The sequence below is a fragment of the Leishmania infantum genome, chromosome 34 (assembly GCF_000002875.2).
Source record: "Leishmania infantum JPCM5 genome chromosome 34".
Taxonomy (NCBI): domain Eukaryota; phylum Euglenozoa; class Kinetoplastea; order Trypanosomatida; family Trypanosomatidae; genus Leishmania; species Leishmania infantum.
This window is the reverse complement of record NC_009418.2, coordinates 1,583,979-1,604,422: the sequence shown is the minus strand read 5'-3', so window position 1 is coordinate 1,604,422 and position 20,444 is coordinate 1,583,979. Positions and strand designations below refer to the sequence as shown.

Genomic DNA, 20,444 nt, shown 5'->3' with positions numbered 1-20,444 from the left:
AGCGCAGAGCGAGGCGGGGAAGAGGGTAGGAGGAGAAACACACACACACATATATATATATCACTCTACTCTGCGTGCGAAGAGTTGCGAGGGGGGTGAGGAGCTGCTGCTTCACGGGAAAAACGGGGCGAATTAGTCGCACACAGCATGCTCTACTTCACTTCCACTCGTCACCGAGCGTTGCGTCCTCCTCTGGAATGCGTACCGAGTCGTACTCCGGCATCGAGAACACCTCGTTGTCGGTGTACTTGACCCGGCAGCGGTTGATGATGTGCACGATCTTGTCGAGGCGCACCTGCACTTTACGAATTACGGATTCGTGACTGACTTCGTAGGCGGCCGCCGGTACGGAGCGCTCGACGTGCTCAATGAGAGGGTAGTGCGCGCGCTCCGTGGAGGCGTACTTGGCAAGATGCTCGAAGGTGGACCGGCGGAAGCGGCAGATGCTTACTCGATCGGCGTTGCCGAAAAACGGATTCTCCAACGGCTCCTTGTGCGAATAGAGACTGCTTCCGTGGTCAATGTAGGCGTACTTGGCCAGACCTTTGATGCGGTTCTCTGACTTCTCCAGCTGGCACTCTGTTTCGGCGCTGCACCCACCGTAAGCGAAGTTGTTGTGGTTATTGGTGCCGCGGTCGGTGTTGCCGATGAGAAAGTCGAACACGCTGCGATCGAGAAGCTCGCCAACGGCGCGCAGCCGTGCCCGCTTGGTGCCGGCGAAGAGCTCGTGGCCAGGAATGTAGTACTTGCGGATGAAGGAGTGGTCGATTTCGTACGGGATGGCTAGAAACGTGTCAAGCGCGGGGTGGACATCCTTCATCCAGAGCTGCAACGTCGCCATGCTGCACTCCGACACCTGCCGCGTGTAGTAGGCGCACTGGACAAAGTTGCGGTTCGTGTAGTTGTACAGGACGACAAAGCGGTTGAACCACTGTGAGAAGAGCGGTGAGTAGGCGACGGCGACGCGCAGGTAGTCCAGGGGAATAGGCACGAACACCGATGTCGGCACCCGGTTGAACTCGAGCGCGCGGTCAAAGGAGTAGGCCCAGTACTCGCTGACGGCCTCGTAGATAAACTTTCGCTGCGACAGCTTTACAATGGTTTTGAGGTCGTTGTGCGCGTACGTGATTTGCATCTTGATAGTGCGGCCCTGCAGAAGCTTCGACGACATCGCCTTTATACTACGCATGTTGTTGTGATTGCGCAGGTACTCCTGGCACAGCCGGTCCCGCTCAACAGAGAAGGAGGCGTTGCGAGGGTCGCACGCCGTCCAACGAGCAGGGTCCTCGATGTAGTACGGGTCGTACGGGAGGGGTACTCCGATTTCATCGTCTGCGTCGATGTCGACGAAGTCCTTGGTAGGCTGATCGGGGTTGCCCTTTACATCCTTGACCTGCAAATTCGCCTCGAAGACGGCGAGCTGCGCGTAAAAGGCGGCGATGGTGTCGTCCGGGGAGAGAGTCGGCGAAACGCTGGTCGTCGAGATGCCAAGCCCACTAATCCGCTTCGGTGGCGAAGGGGGAACGCCTTCCGCGCGCTCTTCCGCTTCGGTAGGCGGCGCAGTGCTTGTCACAGACGGCCGCGGAGGCACAGAGGGGGTGGAGGTGGAGATAACAGCTACTCGCTCCGGCGGCAGAGTCGGCTCCTCGTTGTGCAGAGGCGGCGGCGGTCGATGAAAGAACGGTGGTGGGGTCTGTTTTCGCAGTTTCGCCCACCATGATTCCTGTGACACGCTGGGCAGCGCTGCATCATTGTGGTCCGGGATGAGGGGCAGACTTGAACTGTTGCTGCGTGGGAGATACATGGTCACCATCCACCAGTGTGTTACGGTGAGTATGTGGAGAATGAGAAGCCCTAAGCTGAGCGGTCGGCCGTGGCGGCGCACATCGCGCCAGAACATCCTAGAACTCATTATGAGAAAGAAAAAAGAGGAAATCTACGTTGACGGCCAAAACGCGCAACCAGCATATTGCGCGTGCGTTGACGTCCGTATACTTGAATGCGTGCCGCTACATATACAACAATGCTGAGTGTAGGAAGGGAGGAAGCAGGGTGGAGCGGCAGGCGCTCCTGTGGTATTCAGTTCCTATCCAGCGCCGTCGTCATGGCGGCAGCGAGCGTCCGACAAGAGAAGATGCACCCGATGCAAAGAAAAAAAAGAAAAAAGGCGACGCAAGAGGAGGAGAAACATGCGAGCAAGAGAGAGAACGAGAGATGGGTTTGCACGGAGCTCTGATATACAGCTGCACACAGCATGACAAGAGCAACAGACGAAGGAGAGGGGGAAGCGACCCTGCCTTGCTCCGCGCAACTCCTATCAGCATCACGGTCGCGGGGCCAAGAGGCACTGTGGAGCAGCACCTCCGCGCAAGTGCCTCTTCGCCCTTCAAAAGACGTCACGCGCAGGCAGAGCCTTTTTTTTTCCTGCTCTTGTTATTTTCTTCTTTTGACTTTCCGACTCTCGCACATGCAAGACGATGGAGACCACCTGCCTGCCGCTGTCCCTCATGCAGCGAGGGAGGCGAGCGGGTGCGTGGGAGAAGGAGCGACGCCTTTAGGTCACGGCAAATGGCCAAAAGAGCGAGCGAGAGCGACCTGATTGTGGCTCACGAGCTGCTTGTGTCGCGCGTCAGCACCTATCCAAGGACTGGCGCTGTCTTCTGAGCTCCTCTACCCCGCCCATCACTCCTTCTCCTCCGTACGCTCCTTCTTGATCTTGACGGGGTCGGACGGCGACTCTTTTTTGGGTGCCGCAGAGGGCAGCGGTGCCTCGTGCATCTTGCAGTCATTCCCACTCTTGTGTGCCGCAAACTTTTTCGCCTTGAGCTCCTGGCGAACCTCCGCCGTCAGCATGTTGCGCAGCTCCCTCAGCTCCGCATCGAACACCTCGCGCTCCGTGGGCTCTGGGACAAAATTGGCAGATTTCCGCTTTATCCCGTACCTGAGCATCTGACTCGGGCTTAGCTTCACCGTCGCGGCGGCGCTCTTCTTGGCAGACGATGTGGCCGATTTTTTCAGTGGACACTCAAAGGTCCAATGCTCCGTGCTTGAACATGTCTGGCATCGCTTGCTGGCGTTGGTGTCGAACCGAGGGACACTGTATCCCTTGGGCGGGCCCTTGTCACCGTACATGACACGAAACAGTGCGTTACCGTCCAGGCTGATAGACGCGGTATGTGCGGTGTGTGTGTGTGTGTGTGTTCGTGTACTTCACTATCAGCGACGATGGGATGGGAGGTGAGTGGAGAGTGGGCAGAAGAAAGCACAAGACAGCCGGGGGTAGAGTCGGGCGAGGGAAGGCGCGTGTGGCCCCACGGCAACACGGCAGACCACTGCTCTTTACCGGCAAGGCCGACGCTTCGGCACTCGCTAATGATCACCAAGTGCTCGTCAATAGTGGCCTTCGGCGGTGATTCCGCAGCAAATCGCCGAGATCGACACCAAGGCACACGCGCAAACATAGGCACGCTCTAACGAAGGCACCGCGATCTTGCTGGCGTGCTTGTTTGCCGAAGGGAGGAGGGGGGATCGGCACACTGTGATCAGCACCGTCATGTATGCATGCGTGTGTGCTTACATGCTTGTATGAGTACATCGGCAGCGTTCACATTGCACAAAGAAGACAGCCAAAAAGAATACACACACCCAACGCAGATAGGGCACGGCGTCCGCGCTTGGAAGAGGAAACGTGGCGTTGATGAGCGGTATGCCCCGCGGCACGACTGGCGCCGTGCTAGGGGGGAGGGGGGGGGCGTGCGTGGGCCGCCCTCGCCATATACATGCACGCACCAACTCACCAACCTTGACGACCGCATGCGATATGCATCTTCCATGCGCCCGACTCTTTTAGTTTTGTTCGCGACCCCCGTCTACACCAGGTCAAGATACAGTCGCGTTGATGCGCTGAACAGCTAACGCAAAGCAAGCGAGCGCCGTCTCACACCAGACGCAGCGACCGCTCACCACCACCACCAACGGGGTCCACAGAGGGCGACCGAGCGATCGCGTGCAGGTTGTCCCAGACAACCCATGAAGCACTGCCCAGGCGGAGACGACGCGGAGGAGAAGAGCTGCAAAACTCAACGCGTCCGAGGGGGAGAAAAAAAGAGAGAAAAACGGGCTACAAGAGCACCGGCAGTCGGTGCGCAACGGTTGCGCTCTGTCGCAGCTCGTGGTGCGAGGAAAAAGAGACGGGTGGAGAATAGAAAGCAGGCGAGCAACCTCTGGGGCTAGCGAAGCCCCAACGCACACGCACAGACGCATGAAAAAAAAACCGCGAGCGATGCGGCTGTGTGTGGCTCTACTGCTCCAGCACGATCGACACGCCAGAGAGCACAAAGTTCTGCGCGGCTACTTCGTCCGCGCACGGGAGCACGAAGTCGCAGACGTAGTCCTCCTTTGTGGTGTTCGCGTAGACAGGCACTCGCACCGAGGCCTTGAGCATCGGCGGCGATGCCATCCACGCAGCAAAGGCCTTCTTGATGGGAAAAAACGCCGGCTCATCAGCGGTGGCGATGGACTCTAATAGATCCGCGTCGTCCAGCACAGCACCCTGCAGCATGAGCCCCTCCAGGGCCGTCACTAATGGCGCGTCGGCTGGGGGCGTAGACGTGGTCGCCACCAGCACCAGCGACACTAGCGGCTGCCGGATGGCGTGCGCTGTCTCCTGCCGCAGCGCATTCAGGAAAGTCTTTGCCCGCATGAATTTGGAGAGGTCGAGTGTGGCACTTGTGAAGGTGCCGTTCGCCATCATCTTCTGCCACTCGCCGATGGTGACGGCCTTGCTGACCAGCGCCTGCATCCAGGTGGAAATGCGAGCCGCGCTGGGGAAGTGACCTTCCCAGCTGGCCGGGACGTCACCGAGGATCATCGCGGCAGCCTCCGTGCGACGGTTCTCCGTGAGCAGGGCACCACCGTCGATCACCTTGCGAAGATCGCTCACCGCCACGTTGACCTGAGTCACCAAGCGCAGTGCCGTCAAATGTTCGGCTTCGAGAAAGCGCTCCAGCGGCTTTCGCGCAGCGGCGGGCGTGGAATGGGCCGACGGGCTGGGCGGGGCGGACGGCAGAGGCACGAGTATGTCGGCGTGCCGAGCCGTCAAAGCAGCCCAGGTGTCGAGGACTGGTGTCAGTCGCGCGGCCCAAGCTTCGCGGTCCAACGCCGCCTCACTGTAGGACTCACTGATGCGCTGCAGGTCGCCGGTGAGGGCACGCACTCGCGACAGTTGCACCGCCCGGTCGGCGTTGGGCGGCAGCGAGAAAAGAACGGGGATATCGCTGTCCGGCAGTTTCTTGATGACTTTCATGAACTCGGCGTAATCACCACTTGGAATGCGTGTGTGGTGGAACAGCGGTTCCTGCTGCTTCGTGCCGGCCATGCAGTTGACGCGGAACATCTTGTCAACGTAGGTTGCCATGATGCGCTTGTCGAAGGGCGTCTCCATCTTGCCGCCGTAGATGGCATCGTTGAGGATGCCGCGGATGGAGTACCAGTCAATGTCGCCGCACGCCGACTGATGGAGTACAATGTCGACGGACGCCTTGAGGTCTGCCGCAGTGACTTCGTAGTCCTTCGTCCAGCCCTGCGGTACGTAGGAGCGACGCTCCTGAACAATCGCCTGCAGCGCTGCCGCCGCGAAGAGGAGCTGACGCTGCTTTTCGTCCTTCTCGTTCACAAAGGCGGCGTCCCAGCCACTGTAGGTGCGCAGCAGGTTTTGCTTGATCCCTGGCGGTGGCTCGAATGTGATCTTCAGAGACTGGCCCAGCAGCATCGACGGGAACTCGTCGTGCGCCTCGCTTGTGAGGAAGAGCCGGAACGACGCGTCTGGCTTGAGCACCATCAGCTCCTTCTGCAGCTGCGACACCCACGGAATGACGAGGTGTAGGTTCTTTAAGAAGAGCCAATCGCCCTTCACGGCAGACTCGCGCAGCAGCCGCATTGCCTCGTCCGTCTGTCCGCTGCCCATGGCGAGCTGGTGAAACCGCGTTCGGCCCATCGTTTCACGGGCGATGGCCTGCAACTCCTGTGAGGGGTCTGCACCAGCGGATGTGATCACCAGGACAGGGCGGTTCGCGTCGGACTGCTCGACGGCGGAGACAAGGGTGCCGTTCTCGCCAAGGGAGTCGACCTTCAGCAGCGTACACGCCACCGCGTTCATGGCGGCGATGAGGCGGTCGCTGCGAAGCGTCTTCATGAGCAGCAGCCGCTGAAAGTGCGTGAGTGACTTGAGGAAGTCAGGGCACTCCGACTCCGGGGTCGCGGCGCGCATCCATTGCAGCCACACGTCTGCCTCCTGAAAGCGCGCCTTCGAGACCAGGTCGGGGAACAGCGCCGCAAAGGTGCGGAATGTCTGCACGCTGTCCGGCAGTACAAAGGTCGGCACGCGCACCTCCTTCCGCTTTTCCTCCGCGGCAATCGCCTTGTCCATGAAGAAGTCCCACTCGGCCGCGGTGCAGGCGCCGTGGTGAATGTTGCGGCACAGGTGGATGCCGTACACGACGCGGTGCTCCTTGAAGAGCGACTGCGCAATGGCGGACACAGTGATCTGGATGAACGTCTCCTGCAGCGCCGCGATCTTTGTCTCAGGGTCGGTGCGCAGGTCCTTGTGCCGTTTCAGCGCCCGCAGGAAGAGGTCGAGAAAGAGCTGGAAGGAGAACTGATACATGTGCGAGAGCTCCTCCAGACTCTTGGTCAGAAAAAAGACGGAGCTGGCGGTGGTGGCGAAGGGGCGGTAGACGTTCCGCTTTCTATCGAGGTCCTCCTGCACCACTTTCGACTGCTCTAACGCCGTGGTGATGTAGCTCGCTTGTGACTTAATCTGATTCAGCGACTCAATCAGCGTTGTGTCCTCTAGCAGCGACCCTTCCGAGTGGGCAAGGTTCGTCAGCAGCCGCTCCTCCAGCTCTGCCAGCTGCATCTTGAGGCCCTCCTCCTTCTCGAGCATGTCGAGCTTCTCCTTCTCCAGCTGCGGCTGCTCGTGCTGGATCGTGATGCCGAGGAACTGCCCCTCCAGCCCACTCTGCGTGATGGTGAAGCTAATGGGTGTGAGGTAGCTCATGATATCCGGCGGCACATGCAGGTCCGTGCTTCGCGTGACGAGGTACAGCTGGAAGCCATCCGCGTAGTCGACGGTGCGGCGGTCGCCAATCTGAATGACGCGCTTTGTGCCTTCGTTGTGGAACTCCTTGCGGAGAATAGGGTACAGAAACGGCTCCACCCTGTCCACATCCGACACGATAAACTTCTTCCCAAACCGCAGCGCCAGCTCGAGCGCGGAGACGAGGCGGTCCTCGGAGATGCTGCAGACATCCACCACTGCCTTCTGCTTCTTGAGGTTCGCCTGCAGCCACCCCACCGCCTGACCAGAGGGGTCCTTGATGAGCGGCGTGTTCACCTGCTCGTGAATCATGACGGCATTGTCCATGGAGAGCTCGTCGCCCGGTAGGCCCTCGGCCTTGTAGTGCAGCTGAACGCTCTCATCGCGCAGAAATGTGAAGAAGTTGAAGTCGTGCAGCTTCACCCGTTCCTTCCACTCCGACAAGGTGGCGCGGCGCGTGTCTTCTGGGTCCTCGCCGAGGTAGGTGATAACGCCGGCGGCGAGCAGGCAGCGCTTCGGCAAGAAGTACGAGTCCTGCTTGATCGCCTTCATCTGCGCCGTCCAGCGCGTGTGCTCATCCCCTAGCTTCGACAGCAGCTCCTGGGCGTTCTCGAGCAGTTGCTCGGCCTGCTCCAGCTTGTCCTTGAGCCGCTCCGCCTCGACCGTCTTCTCGCCGAACTTGCCCTTGAGCTCCTCCACCTTCTTCTCCACCTTTTTCAGCTTGCCCTCGTACTTGGTCATCTCCTCTTGGCCCTTCTGCAGGTTAGCCTCGTACTCCTTCAGCTCGTCCCGCATCGGCGCCACCGTCTCCAGCACCTTGCTGTACTCGACCACTGCCTTGAGCCACTCTGCCATCGGTGCCGCAGCCTTGGAGGCGCGGGCAATGGTTTCGCGCTTGAAGTACTCGACGTTGGAGGCAATGAATTTCTCCACCTGCGTCCGGGCGGCGGCGCCGACGTTGTCGATGTCGTAGTTGAGAATCTGACCCTTGATGTCACCAGCCAGGACTTTGCGTATGGCAGGCCACGTAGCCGCTTCGGCACCCTTTCCCGCCTCAATCAGCAGCACGACACCTTGCATGACACACTGCACCGCTGCCGGCGGCTTGGCCATGGAGCGCAGCTCCGTCAAGTGGTCGGAGCGGATGGAGCTGACAGCCGACAGGGCGGCGTCCAACACCGGCTGAATGCCGCTCAGCCGGCCCTCGATGACGACCTTGCGTTCCTGAATCGCCGACTGCTCTTTGTCGAGCTCCTTCTGCATCTTGTGGATACTGCGCTTCTGGTTGCCAGCTTCCTCCATTCGCTTCTGGATCTCCTTCAGCGCGTCGTCGGCCTCTTGCTGCTTCACTTCCAGCAGCTGCTTTTTCTCAGTCACATCCGTCGCGATCTTGTCGACGTTCTCCTGCGCCTCGTCGAGCTTTCTGACGCCGCTCTTCAGTCGAGCTAGCCCGTCCGCGACCTGGCGGCTCTTCTCCTGAAACACATGATCGAAAGTCTCGCACAGCACCTTAAAGTGCTGCGGAGCGAACTTTTCTCCGAAGGAGCGGTGCAAGTGCACGAGCTCCGTCGTCAGGCTGAACTCTTTCTTGTCCTCGCGCTGGTCGAGCGCCTTGTAGACGTCAGCGATCATGATGCGCGGTATCACCTTGAGACTGCTGCTGTCCCACGTCCCCATCCAGTACACGTTGCAGCGAGTGAAGAGGGCGGGGTTGGCGCGGCACTGCAGCTCGTAGTTGCGGTTTGTCGGGTCCATGACAACAACGATGTGCAGATAGCGGGCAATGCGGTCGACAAAGAAGTTGTAGGTGCTCATGCCCTCCCCCGCTGCCTCGTCCTTTAGGGGGTTCAGCAACGCGTCCTGCTCCTCCTGGGTGAAGAGTCCGGCGACCTCGCCAGATGAGAGCAGCGAGTTGACCGTCTCAAGGAAGTAGGGATGGAAGAAGTTGAAGTCCTCGAGCAGCAACACAACGCTCTGCCCCTCCACCCCCGCCTTCGTCATGACACTCTTCAGCTCCGCGGTGAATTGCTTGACGCCGTACTCGCGCGTGATGCCGAGTGTCACAACCTCTGTTCGGTTGTTGTACGCGACGAGACGCACGATCTGCGGCGCGCACACACCGGCGCGCGCCACCAGCATTAGGTTGCCGCGCTCCTGCGACAGCACGCGGTCGACGCGGGCGATCCACGCGCACACCTCCGGGATAAGCTGCACGTTGAGCCCGGCGTTCTCGCGAGAGTAGTTGAGGGCGAACGCTTCCGCGGACGTTTTCACTTCCTCGAGCGTAGTACCCGACAGCCGCTTCTTGCCGACGCGCGTCGCGTCCAGCCATGACACGTAGTAAATGCTCTCCTTCTCTGACGGCGCGTCACGGTGGCCGACAAGCAGCGTCACGTTATCGCGGATGACCTTGGCCAGGCGCATACGCTCCTCGACAGTCACCAGGCGGTCGACAAAGATGCGCCGCGCCTCGTATGCAAGGACGTCAGCGATGTTGGGGGTGTCGTAGTTCAGCAAGTTCAACACCCACAGGGTGATGTCTCGTGGGTTGAAGACATAGTGCGACGCCACGTCCACCGTGCAGCGCGCGGCGACGGTCTCGTAGATGGTGGTGACACCGCGGGCCAAGTCGGCCGCCCCCTTGTTCGGCATGTTCAGCTTCAGCCGTCCACTTTCGAGCATGACCTTGATGAACTCCGAGTACACCTGCTGCAGCGCCTCCTTGGAAGGGTATGAGATGCTCAAGACGGACGTGATCGCTAGGAAGCGCGGCGCGACGGGGTGGCGGCCCATGCTGCCGAGCGGGCTTATGCTTCCCACGATCTGCACCCGCTCGACCGTGACCCACTCGAGTTCCGCGTCGTAGAAACCGTTGTACAGGATAAGCTGCTGGAGAAAGGAGTGCAGCTGGACGCTGCCGTAGCGGTCCGGCTTTGGCAGGTTGAGGTCCTTCAGGAGGAGAATAAGCCGCTCCGCCTCCTTGGGCCGGAGCACCTTGCCTTGGTTCGAGTTAAAGATGGAGCACGCCTGCCTCAGCTTTTGAATAACGTGTATTGCCTCCGTCTGTGCCGAGCAGTTGATGCTCGCGACGCGTGTGCTGGACGTGCTCATAAACAGATTGTTTAGCAGCATCGTCTTGCCACACCCCTCCGGGCCGACCAAGATGAAGGGACGGTACACGCCCGGGCTCGTCGGCTTCGTCCACGCCCGCATCACATCCAGCGCGCGCTGGCATTCCACCGTCGACACCATCGGATGGCGGTACAGGTCGTCGATGGCGAGGTCCGCCGCCGGCACGAACTCCAGTGAGACGTAGTCCTGCCGATCCTCGTCGTACCGGAAGTCCAGCGGGTTTTTCGCATCCGGGGCCCGCTCCTCGGCTAGGAGGAGGATATCTTTCGCGTACGTGCGCCGCGTCTCATCCGGCAAGTAGGAGCCCAGTCCGTAGAGCAGCGCCAGCACAAACTGTTTCTTCGTCGTGCAGTTCCTCATCTGCACGAGCCCGGACATCACGAGTCCTGTCCGCGTCGTCCCCACGACAAGATCCCCGGAAGAGAGCAGCAAGTCGATCGCCTTGTAGAAGTAGGCGTCGATCCACTGCCGCAGCTGCTGCTGCAACTCCTCTGGTTGCTCTGCCAGCCACGAGGCAACCGTCATCTTCGGCTCCACGTCCTCCTCGGAGAGGTAGATGATGCCCATGCGCGACACCGTGGCCGGCGAAGCAAACTCGAGGCTGTGAGTCTCGAAGAGGAAGTTCACGTTGTCGCCAAACTGTACTCGCACGCCGTTCGGCATCGTCAGTAGCTTGTTATCGTCCAGCACCGAGTTCAGCGACTCCACCCACGCCGGATCGATGTCGCCGTCGCAAACGATCCACGACCGCGCCGACGCCTCCTCCTTCACCACTTTCCTCGCCGCGTCCGTGAGGACACCGTCGAACCACTCGCGAGTGTCAGGGTCCATGTGGCCGAGCAGCTGCTCACGCGGTAAAGCCTTGGGGTTCACGACGTAGAGCGGCACCTTCGTGCCGAGCCGCTGCAGCGCACGGCGCAGCACCTTCATGAGGGTACTCTTGCCGCTCCCGCTTGGTCCGACAAGCACGACACCCATGCGCTGCTGCAGTGCCTCGTACAGTTGGAGAATCTTCTGGATCTGTGCCTCCACCACCTGCAGCCTGAGCTCCTTTATGGACTCCTCGATGGCTGGTCGCAACTTCTGGTAGTCGATTTCCAGCACCGGAATACCAGGAAATATGTCGCTGAGGAGGGTGTTGAAGATTACGGCGTCGTCGAAGGTGAGCTTGGACAGCGTGTTGACTCGAAGCGACTTGATCAGGATCTCACTCTCCTTCTGCAGAATCTGCTCCGCAGACAGTTGAACCTTGCCTGCCACCCGCTCCATCAAGAAGTCGTGGACGAGCGTGCCGCCAAGGCGCAGAACCGCTTTCATGGCGCGCAGTCCCCAGTCGTAGTGCTGTTGGTGGGACAGGAGCTGACTGCACAGCGTGAAGGTCTCGACAACCTTGGTCGCCAGCTGCGTCGCGTTCTCGAACCCCTCACTGTAGAGGATCGTTTCTGTAATGAGCTCGTTATCCGGGGCGCTCATCGAGATAGAGCGGAAGAGCTGCTTCAGGTTATCTGGCAGCTTGCTCCGGCCGCCGTAGCCCTTGCCGGCCGGATTCAGCGTCACGAAGATGCCAGCGTTGGGGTCGACGTTGATGCTCTTGCCAAGCAGCTGGCACTCCTTGTCGCCGTTCTTGAGGGCTTCCTGGATGACCTGGATCATCTGCGAGACCGCTGACAGTTGGTCGACCTTAAGACGGTTGAACTCGTCGAAGCAGCCCCAGGCGCCGCACTTGACGAGGCCCGTGAAAATTCGGCCCATAGACTTGAAGTCGATCCCCTCATCACAGTTGAAGACGAGCACCTGGCGCCCCATTGCGTTACCCAGCGCCTTTACCGACTCCGTCTTGCCAGTGCCCGCGGGGCCGTACGGGTTGCCGCCATAGCCCAGCCGCATGCCCTGTGTAAGGGTGAGGTAGCAGCAGTCCGTCAGCGGCGTGTGCACCAGCTTTGGGGCGTTGCCCTGATATTCGTAGCTATACCGGAATTCCGCGTCCACCATGCGCAGCACGCACTGCTGAGTGTTGTCTAGGTAGAAGCGGAGCTGCTTCTTCCACAGCCAGTGCGACTCTTTATCAACGCCATTCGCGATGAGCAGCTGCACCACCTCGATGTTGTGAATGAGGTCCATGATGAGCGCCTTCAGCTTGATGCCGACCAGCGCATCGCTGTTGCCGCCAGCGTACGCAGTGAGCTCGCGTAGCCGGGTCTGCAGCTGACTCTTCAGCTTCTGAAGCGCAGCGGCACTGCCGATAGGGTCCCGTATCGCAGTCTCGACCTTGCGCGTGAAGGTGATCATCTCCGCTGTGCACAGCACCTGTGAGGCGTAGGTGCCGATGTCGGCCTTGGCCACACACTGCGCCACGTGCGCCTTGAGCGTCGCCTTCACCCCCGCATCCAGCTGGGAGAGCCACGCCTCTACCTCCTCCGTGACCCGAACCGGCTTCAGCAGCGTCACCACCTCCCCTTCGAGTGACTGGATCTGCAGGATGTTCTCCCTCTGCGCGTCGAACTGGACGCTGTGAATGCCCGTGAAAAGCTTCTTGAGGTGCGACTGAATGACGCTGGGGTTCTTGCTCTGCGCGAGGATCTCGAGAAGATCGTCGTCGCTGATGAAGTAGAAACGTGGGAAGCCGTCACGCTTCGACTCCAGGTACTCGTTGAGCGCCTTTTGGCACCGCTCCAGCTGCTCCGAGACGTCGTGCAGCGTGGCCTTAAACTCCGTGTGCTCGGCAAGAGCCATCAGCCGGCTGTCGTTCTCCACCGCCTTCATCACGGTCAGGTAGGCCGAGTCGATGCGGTCGAAGCGCTGCTTCTCGTGCGGCAGGGCGCCACGGCGGAAAATGGGCTCCAGGTACACCCACTTGCGTTGGATTTGATTCATGTGACGGAGGTACTCGTCGAGGGTCGAGAGGCGCTCCTCCCACTTGGTGGCGTCGTTCGAGAAGAGGCCAAAGTACGGTGACTCTTTCATGCTCAGCAGCAGCGCGCGGTTGTCGCTGAGCGCCGACATGGTGTCCTTCCAGTCCGTGATCAGCACAACCCCGGCGCGGTCCTGGTGCGGCGTGAGGACAAAACGGGCACCCGTGCCCCAGGCCCGTACGTCATCGAGCGCCTCGCGGATTTGTGCCTCGCCCTGCGCGCGGCTGTGCAGCTTCTTGATAGGGCCCTCGTTCTTAAGGATGTCCTCGTAGCGGTCAAGGATCTGGCCAAACTTCACTGTGTCCTGCGTGAGGCTGCGAAGTTTGAGCAGCTGGAACAACTCTGTCCAGTGGGCAGAGGTAAAGCCCTCTCCGCGGACGTACTTGAGCAGGGGCACGCAGCGCGACCAGTTGTCCAGTATCGTGCGGATGTGCACCGTGACCGAATTCGCCGGAATCTCTTTCAGCTGTCCCTGCCACAGTTTCACGAAGTCCTCGAAACGGTAGACCTTGGCGCAGAAGCTGATCCACGGCTCCTTGCACAGCTCCTGCACCTGCAGCTGGAAGTCGCCCAGCATGCTCCACATTTTGAGGTAGTCCTCTATGTCGGCCTCCGCGTCCTCGATCGGCTGCAGGTCCGGCTCGTCAAGATGAAAGTACTCACACTGCTTCTTGCACTCCTCCCCGCGCTCCTTGAGTGCTTGCAGCTCTTCCTTCTTCTTCATCACGAACGCCAGCGGCTTGTGCGCCGTCAGTTCCTTCGGCTTGAGCTCGTGCCAGCGCGTCGTGAAGCGGACGGAGTCCCTCTCCCACTCCCTGACCGAGCTCGAGACGTTCTCCTGTATGCGATTCAGCTGCTCATCGACCTCCTTTTCGTGCGAGTCGAGGCGCTTCATGAAATTCGTCCAGCGATCCTTTGTCTTGGTGAAGTCGAGCCCCGGAGTGCCGGTCATGTTCTGCAGCAGTACGTTTTTGTTGTAGAAGTGGTAGAACTCCACCTCCATGGCAGGGCGCTGCTCCATGAGCTCGCCGTAGAGCAGGTTGGCCTGACCGATCTCGCCCAGCTTCGTCATCTTGCTGTCTAGACACTTGGCCGCTTTTGCAAGGTAGTCATTGATGGAATTCAGGTGCTTCTCGGCGCTCTGCTTAAGCGTCACCTTGAGGGCGTCCGTGAGACGGACAAGGTGATCCTCGACGGCGCCTTTGATGGCCGCCGTGCACAGCGTGATGCAGCCGCAGCGGATGAACAGGTCCTCGCTGTTGATGTCCTTGCTCTTCTGCTTGAGCAGTCGCACACTCTGCTCCCAGTGCTGCACCTCGGTGAGCGACTTCCCGACGATCTCCTCGAGACTCGGGTTGCCGTCGAGGCCGCAGCGGCCAATGACGAGGTACGGCGAGAACCGCTTGAGCTCGTGCATCACGCGCTTGAAGAGCTGACCTGCAGACTGCAGCACCACGTAGATGCCGTGCGCGTTGCGCGACGGCATCTCGTGAAACACGCCCTCCTTGCCGCACCCTTGGAAGCGGCGCGGAAAGGTGATAAAGTCGCTGATGCGCTGGTAGTACTGCAGCCGGAGTACCTCCAGGGGAGGGCGCAGAGCCGCCTGTCCACTTTCGGCGTGGTAGACGATGTCGGCCTTGATCTCCTCGACAGCCTCGTTGAGGGACTCGAGACCCAGCTGATACTGCGCCTCCATCGCCTTGTAGAGCTGCATATCCCAGAAATGCCGCCACGACTCCGTGTTTTGAAAGCCCGAGGTCTCTATCTTCTCTCGAATCTGCCGCGCTTTGCTGAGCCAGCGATCACGGGAGCGGAGCAGGCTGATGTCGAGGAGCTCCACCACCATCCCTTCAATCTCGTGGTGCGTCTTGTGCAGACGGCGGTTGAACTCCGTCAGGGACTGAGCAGCGCTCTGCAGCCGCTCAATGAAGCGCGCAGCCTCTTTCTTGCTGCGCCACGTGAGCTTCTTTTCGCCGCTGGCCGTGATAATTTTCTCGAAGCTGACGGCAGGCTCCAGCAGCATGGCGCGCGTGCAAGGGATGATGTCCGCGGCCATGGAGTTGTACGTGTTAGCGACCTGCTTCAGGGCGACGCCCATCGGCAGAAACTGCGCCCCTTGCTGCGCCAGACGAGCGATGGTGCGGGGAATGTGGAAGCCGATGGCGCCGAGCACTCGCACCTCCTTCAGGAGCTGCACCAGCCGCTCCGCGTAGTTGACATCCACCCGCCCCTTCGCGTCAATTTCCATCAAAGGGGCGTCCGCGTCCAGTGTCAGCGCGTCGCTCTTGTCCTCCACATCCGCCACCCAGTTTCGGTAGCATTCCTGCTCATAGTCGTGCAGCTCGTCCAGCAGCTGATTCGCTGACGCCACGAACGCGCTCGCCGTCGGCAGGTCGACGAGGATGGAGGTGCACATCGCGATGTTCTCCTCCACACGCCCACGCAGCTGGCGGAGCCAGATTATGTTGTTCACGACACCAGGGAAAAAGCGTCCCGCCTGGCAGCGGCGGTCCTCCTCCTCGAGCACGAGCTCGTCCTCGGTGCTCTCGGCACGACGCGTGTACTCTAGTCGAATCGCGTCCAATCGATCGTTCAGCTTGGCTAGCAGCCCATCTCGCTCCGTCACCAGCTCCCTCGAGATGATAGGGCGCTTCATGAGGTGGCAGTAGCCAGAGAACTCGTGCAAGATAGCCTGCGGCGCAAGTCCGGCGCGGGTGGCAAACAAGTCACGCAGAACGCCGGCGCACCGTTGCTCGATCGGCTCGAGGCGGCGGTAGTAGGCGGCCAGGGCGCCGCCCCACTCACTCTGAGCCCTGCTCGAGGGATCCATCACATCTACATCGTCGAAAACGTCCCAGAGTGCGTCCGTCTTCAGGGCACGGAAGTCGCTGGCGCCAAGCAGCTCGCGAATCTCTTCGATAATGCCACGCAACGCGAGGGTCGTGCGCAGGCGATCCCGAACGCACACGAGGGCCGCATCTTCGTATCGGTCCCTCCACACGGCTCCCCAGTCGATCGTGGTCAGCCTCGCGCACGTGTTCAGCCATTCCTCGCAGCACACGTGTGCCTCCTCGAGCACCTTCTTTTCGCCGCGAAACAGCCCGCCGGCGGCCGCTGCCTTGGTGCCGAAGTACTCGCAAATGTCAGTGCCGACGGACCTCATCAGAAACACCGCGACCGAGCGGGCGTGGTCGTCCTGCGCGCTGTCGTTCCAGTACTCGGAAATGGCCATCTGCACCTCCTCCAGCATCTCGAGGAGCTGAGGCGGCTGCAGCGTGTCGCGGCTTGCCCACTTTCGCGGCAGCACCTCTGCTGTGAAGGAGGTGCTGCACATGCACGCCATCACTGCATCGATGGCGGTGGTGAAAAGGCGCAGCTGAATGCCACGGTCTTTGTCCACCGAGAGCGACAGCACAACATAGCCGCCGACGCTCACGTCGAAGCGCGAGAGTGCCTCGCCCAGAAGGCATGGCGGAAAGTTGTGAATGCACTGTACCGAAAGCTCGGATGAACGTTGGAGGTGGCGTGTGTACGTGGCTTCGGCCACCAGACGTAGAGCGGGGTTGCCCGCTGGCAGATCCTGGAAACGAAATGTGCTCACGCGCACCACCTCCGCAAAGGAGTGCAGGGCAAGTGGGGCGGTGCCGTCCACGATGACCTCTCCATTGGGCAGCTTTGTAGAGCCCCTCTGTGCCCCGCAGGCGGCCTTGACCATCGCGGAGAGCAGTATTTGAGCGACCTCCGCCTCGGATGCGGCGGTCGCCGGCAGCTGCAGCTGGAGGACTGCGCCGATCCTCTCCTCGCTCACAACATCCCCACATATGAGCTTCTTGACGGCTTTGCGGACTGCCGTGACGCAGTCCTTCGTCGCCTGGGAGAGACTCATCTGCGAGCGAGGCACGCAAAGACTGGTCAGCGCCACTGTGCGCGGCGGGTCTTCGTCGAAGATCCACGGTGATGGTTGTGCTGCGGAAGGTCGTGAGGGCACCAAGTGGAAGGGAAGGAGAGATGAAGTGGAGCGGGGGCAGGCAGGGCAGGGCGAGGGGTGCTGCACGGCACGCGTCGCTCTACGTGATCGTCGAACGCACGAAGAAACCGCTTACGGCACACGCCCAGGAAGGGAGGGGTTGCACACGTGGACGAGTGAGGGTGGCGTTGCTCCCTTTGCTGCTCGGCGTGCTGTGAAGCGCTGTTTTCCCTTGGTGCTACGATGCGCGCAGTGCAGCGGTCACGTCGGGGGGAGGGGGAGGTGGAGGCGTTCCGACACGAGAAGCCAACAAGAAAAACACACGCAAAACAGAACCACAACAAAACCGTGTACGCAAAAGCGATGCGAAGCGGCACCGGCACGGAGTGGGTGGAAGGAGCAGAAGTCGAGCACCACTGAGGTGGGGCAGTAACGCGTTGGAGGTCCGAGAAGAGACGGGGGAGACAGGAAGAAGAGGAGCATGGAGGTCAGCATGGCAAATTACAGGAACGCGTGGCTACGGTGGAGCCGCTGTGGGGCCGTGTCGCAAACACTCCGCCCGGCTTCCACCCCCTAGTTTCGTGAAGATCCGGGGAGGGGTCGGTGCTCTCATTAGTGCTACGAGACGATGTGTGGATGGGGATGAGAGGAGCAGAGGGGTTTGGCAGCGTCGCACCGATTATTAGGCTTCGACGATTCTGCCCGCCATCTTGTTTGTGTGCACTCCGCAAGCGCGCAGATGTGATTGAGAGTGACGACCACATGTTTCTTTGACTCGCTGATCTGTTGCTCGCTGGCGGCTCCTCTGCACTCCCTAGCGCCACCCGGCGTCACGATCTGTGCGCAGGCGAGGCGACGCGCAGAGGTGGAGGAAAGAGCAGAGCATGTAGCAGTGGTGGTAGGCAGCACGCACGAGCAGGCGCACGCGCACACACCTCCCCCCCCTCCCCCAACAGGACACGCAGATGGCGTCAGAGCAAAATCGCATCGCACTTCGTCTCATTCCGTTGTTCGGGAGGGGAGTGCGCCGGCGCGGCTCCCTTTCTTACGCCGTATCCCCTGTCGCGGGCAGCGTCTGCGCCAAGACATCAGCGGCCCCGCTGCTCACACCTTCGTCGAGGCTAGCAAAGGTGTCGATGGCAGACAGCAGCGTATGGGCGCCGGATACATAATGAATGCGTTTGCAGTTGGTGACGATAAACTGCGCGGCATCGAACGAATCGGCACCACCGCACGGCAGCAGCCACACCAAGACTGGCAAACCCACAAGACGATCAAGCATTTCATCTACGAAGGCTGATCGTCGCTCGACATCCAGCGCCACCTCCGCAGGGGACGCTTCAAGGAGCGACTCGGCAGCGCAGCCATGAAAGGCCGCCAGGCCGGTGCAGAGGCCGTCGCTGAGCCACACGCGCAAGCGTAGTGTAGGGCAGAGCTGCGCCGCACTGCAGTGCGCACAGGCAGTTGGCTTTCCAGCTGCGATGCTGCCCGCTGTGACGACGCTCTGCTGAGTTCGGCAGCACTCTGTGCACATCCAGTCGCAAAACGGACGCACGACCTCTTGCACACGCGCCAGCACCGGCAGTGTAGGGGAGGCTTCCTGGAGGTCGAGCACCAGCTGCATATCCTTTTTGAGGACTTTCGGGCTACCTACAGACATGCCGGCAGTGACGGCGCTCGGTACGGCGTCTGCGCCACCTCCGTCGGGTTCCCATCCTGGTGACGCTGTCGCGCGCGGTGCGTGCTTGGCGCCGCACGTGTGTGGCACGAGCTTCACCGCCATCGTCGACGCCAGACTCGACAGCGTCTTGCGCTGCTGAAAGAGATGCACCGCACACGGATGAAACACCCAGCGCTCGCCCAGTGCCGGCTCCACCGCCTCTGCAACCTCACCCCACAAGGTCACCTCCACGAACGGGCCGCTGCAGCGGCCCGCTGCTGCGCTGTGCTCGGCGATGCTGGCCAGGGTGACCACGGACCGCCACACACGACCGCGTTTGGTGGTGACCTGCGTGTTTCCCTGCACGACGACCACTGTACCCACCACCGAGACGTACCCGCCCACCTGCGCGGTCTCGCTTACCGCGACCACATCGCGCAACTGCTGAGCCACTTCGCCAACAAGCGCGGATGCGTGAAAGGGAAACATTTGCTGAGTTGCGCCCGATGTCAGCTCCTCCTCGATCGATTTTTCCACAAACTGCAGCTCGCTCGGGGCGCCGCTCTCGCCTGTGCCCCATTTCACCATCCCTTGCGCGAGTCGGTAGCAGCCGTGCAACCGCACGCGCTCCACCAGAGCCTCGCCGCCATAGAATGCTGCCATGACGGCATCGCCGTGCTCGTCTGCAAGGAGACACCGAAAGACAAAGCGGGGGCTGCCTGCACAGACGCTGCGGCGAGGGTCACTGCTGCCGCCGAGGCGGCTGGCATGCGAACTTAAAGGGTACTCGCGACCCTTCCACACCACCCGCGCGGTGACGCACCAGTTGCCCAGTGCTCGCTGAGGGGCGTCCATGAAATCACGTAGTGCAATCGCGTGCAATGGCCGCTGCGACGCCGCGGCAGCGCAGGGAGTATGGTCGTCTGCGTTGTGGCGCGGCAGGAGCGAATGAGCCGAGAGTGGAAAGAGCGCCTCGGCGCAGCTAGGCTGTCCAAGGAGGCGGAGCGTGTTGTTCGAGTACTTCACCTCAAGTGGGACAACCACGTTCAAACCGTTCGCTGCTGTTACCAAGGCGTGGGATAGCAACGTAACACAGCAGCCCACCTCTATCTCGAACGCGGCGACAGAGTCCTCCAAGGCGGTGCACGGTGGAACCACGAGCCACGCAACCGACTCCGAGTCCGATACGGCCATGTAAAACCGCGAGGTCCCACGGGACGCAGTTGGGACGCGCGGGTAGCGCTGTATGTCCACCACTTGTAGGGTGGGCTGCGGCCACTGCCGGTGCCACGCCTCCACTTCTTTCGGCGCCAGCGACTGCACCAGCGCCGCTGCACAAAAGCCCCGCGAGAGCGCCTCCATGCGTTCAGGACAACAAAGTCCCCACCCCCTCCCCCGCCTCGAAAGAGAAGGACAACACGACAAGCCCGTCACACGCAACAGGTGAGTGACAAATGTGCCCGAGAGAAGCTGAGCAGCTTCTGCGCGTGTGTCTGTGCGTGCTTGGGAGGAAGGCAGGGGGAGGGGGGGGGGGCTGCAGCCTCTTATTCGTCGTGGGCGCCCCTTTGACGATCACGCAGCACGCCACGAGAAACACTAGGCCGAGAGAAGAGATGGGCATGGAAGGGGTAAGGGTGGACGAGGGAGGAGTGCACAGAGTCATAGGAGTAAAGAATG

General features: G+C 60.9%; 4 protein-coding genes across 4 annotated transcripts; all 4 read right to left on the bottom strand.

Moving 5' to 3' along the window:
* Positions 1-157: 157 nt before the first annotated feature.
* LINJ_34_4010 (conserved hypothetical protein) lies at positions 158-1,900 on the bottom strand (the record flags this gene model as incomplete). Its single annotated transcript, XM_001468721.1, has 1 exon — positions 158-1,900. One exon carries the CDS (start codon positions 1,898-1,900, stop codon positions 158-160), a length of 1,743 nt encoding a protein of 580 aa, XP_001468758.1.
* Positions 1,901-2,682: 782 nt separating this feature from the next.
* Positions 2,683-3,132, bottom strand: LINJ_34_4000 (conserved hypothetical protein; the record flags this gene model as incomplete). Its single annotated transcript, XM_001468720.1, has 1 exon — positions 2,683-3,132. One exon carries the CDS (start codon positions 3,130-3,132, stop codon positions 2,683-2,685), a length of 450 nt encoding a protein of 149 aa, XP_001468757.1.
* A 1,168-nt stretch (positions 3,133-4,300) lies between these two features.
* On the bottom strand, positions 4,301-17,026 carry LINJ_34_3990 (putative dynein heavy chain; the record flags this gene model as incomplete). The annotated part of the gene is made up of 1 exon (XM_001468719.2): positions 4,301-17,026. One exon carries the CDS (start codon positions 17,024-17,026, stop codon positions 4,301-4,303), a length of 12,726 nt encoding a protein of 4,241 aa, XP_001468756.2.
* A 1,126-nt stretch (positions 17,027-18,152) lies between these two features.
* On the bottom strand, positions 18,153-20,129 carry LINJ_34_3980 (conserved hypothetical protein; the record flags this gene model as incomplete). The annotated part of the gene is made up of 1 exon (XM_001468718.1): positions 18,153-20,129. The coding sequence occupies one exon, from the start codon at positions 20,127-20,129 to the stop codon at positions 18,153-18,155; it is 1,977 nt and encodes a 658-aa protein (XP_001468755.1).
* Between the last annotated feature and the right edge of the window lie 315 nt (positions 20,130-20,444).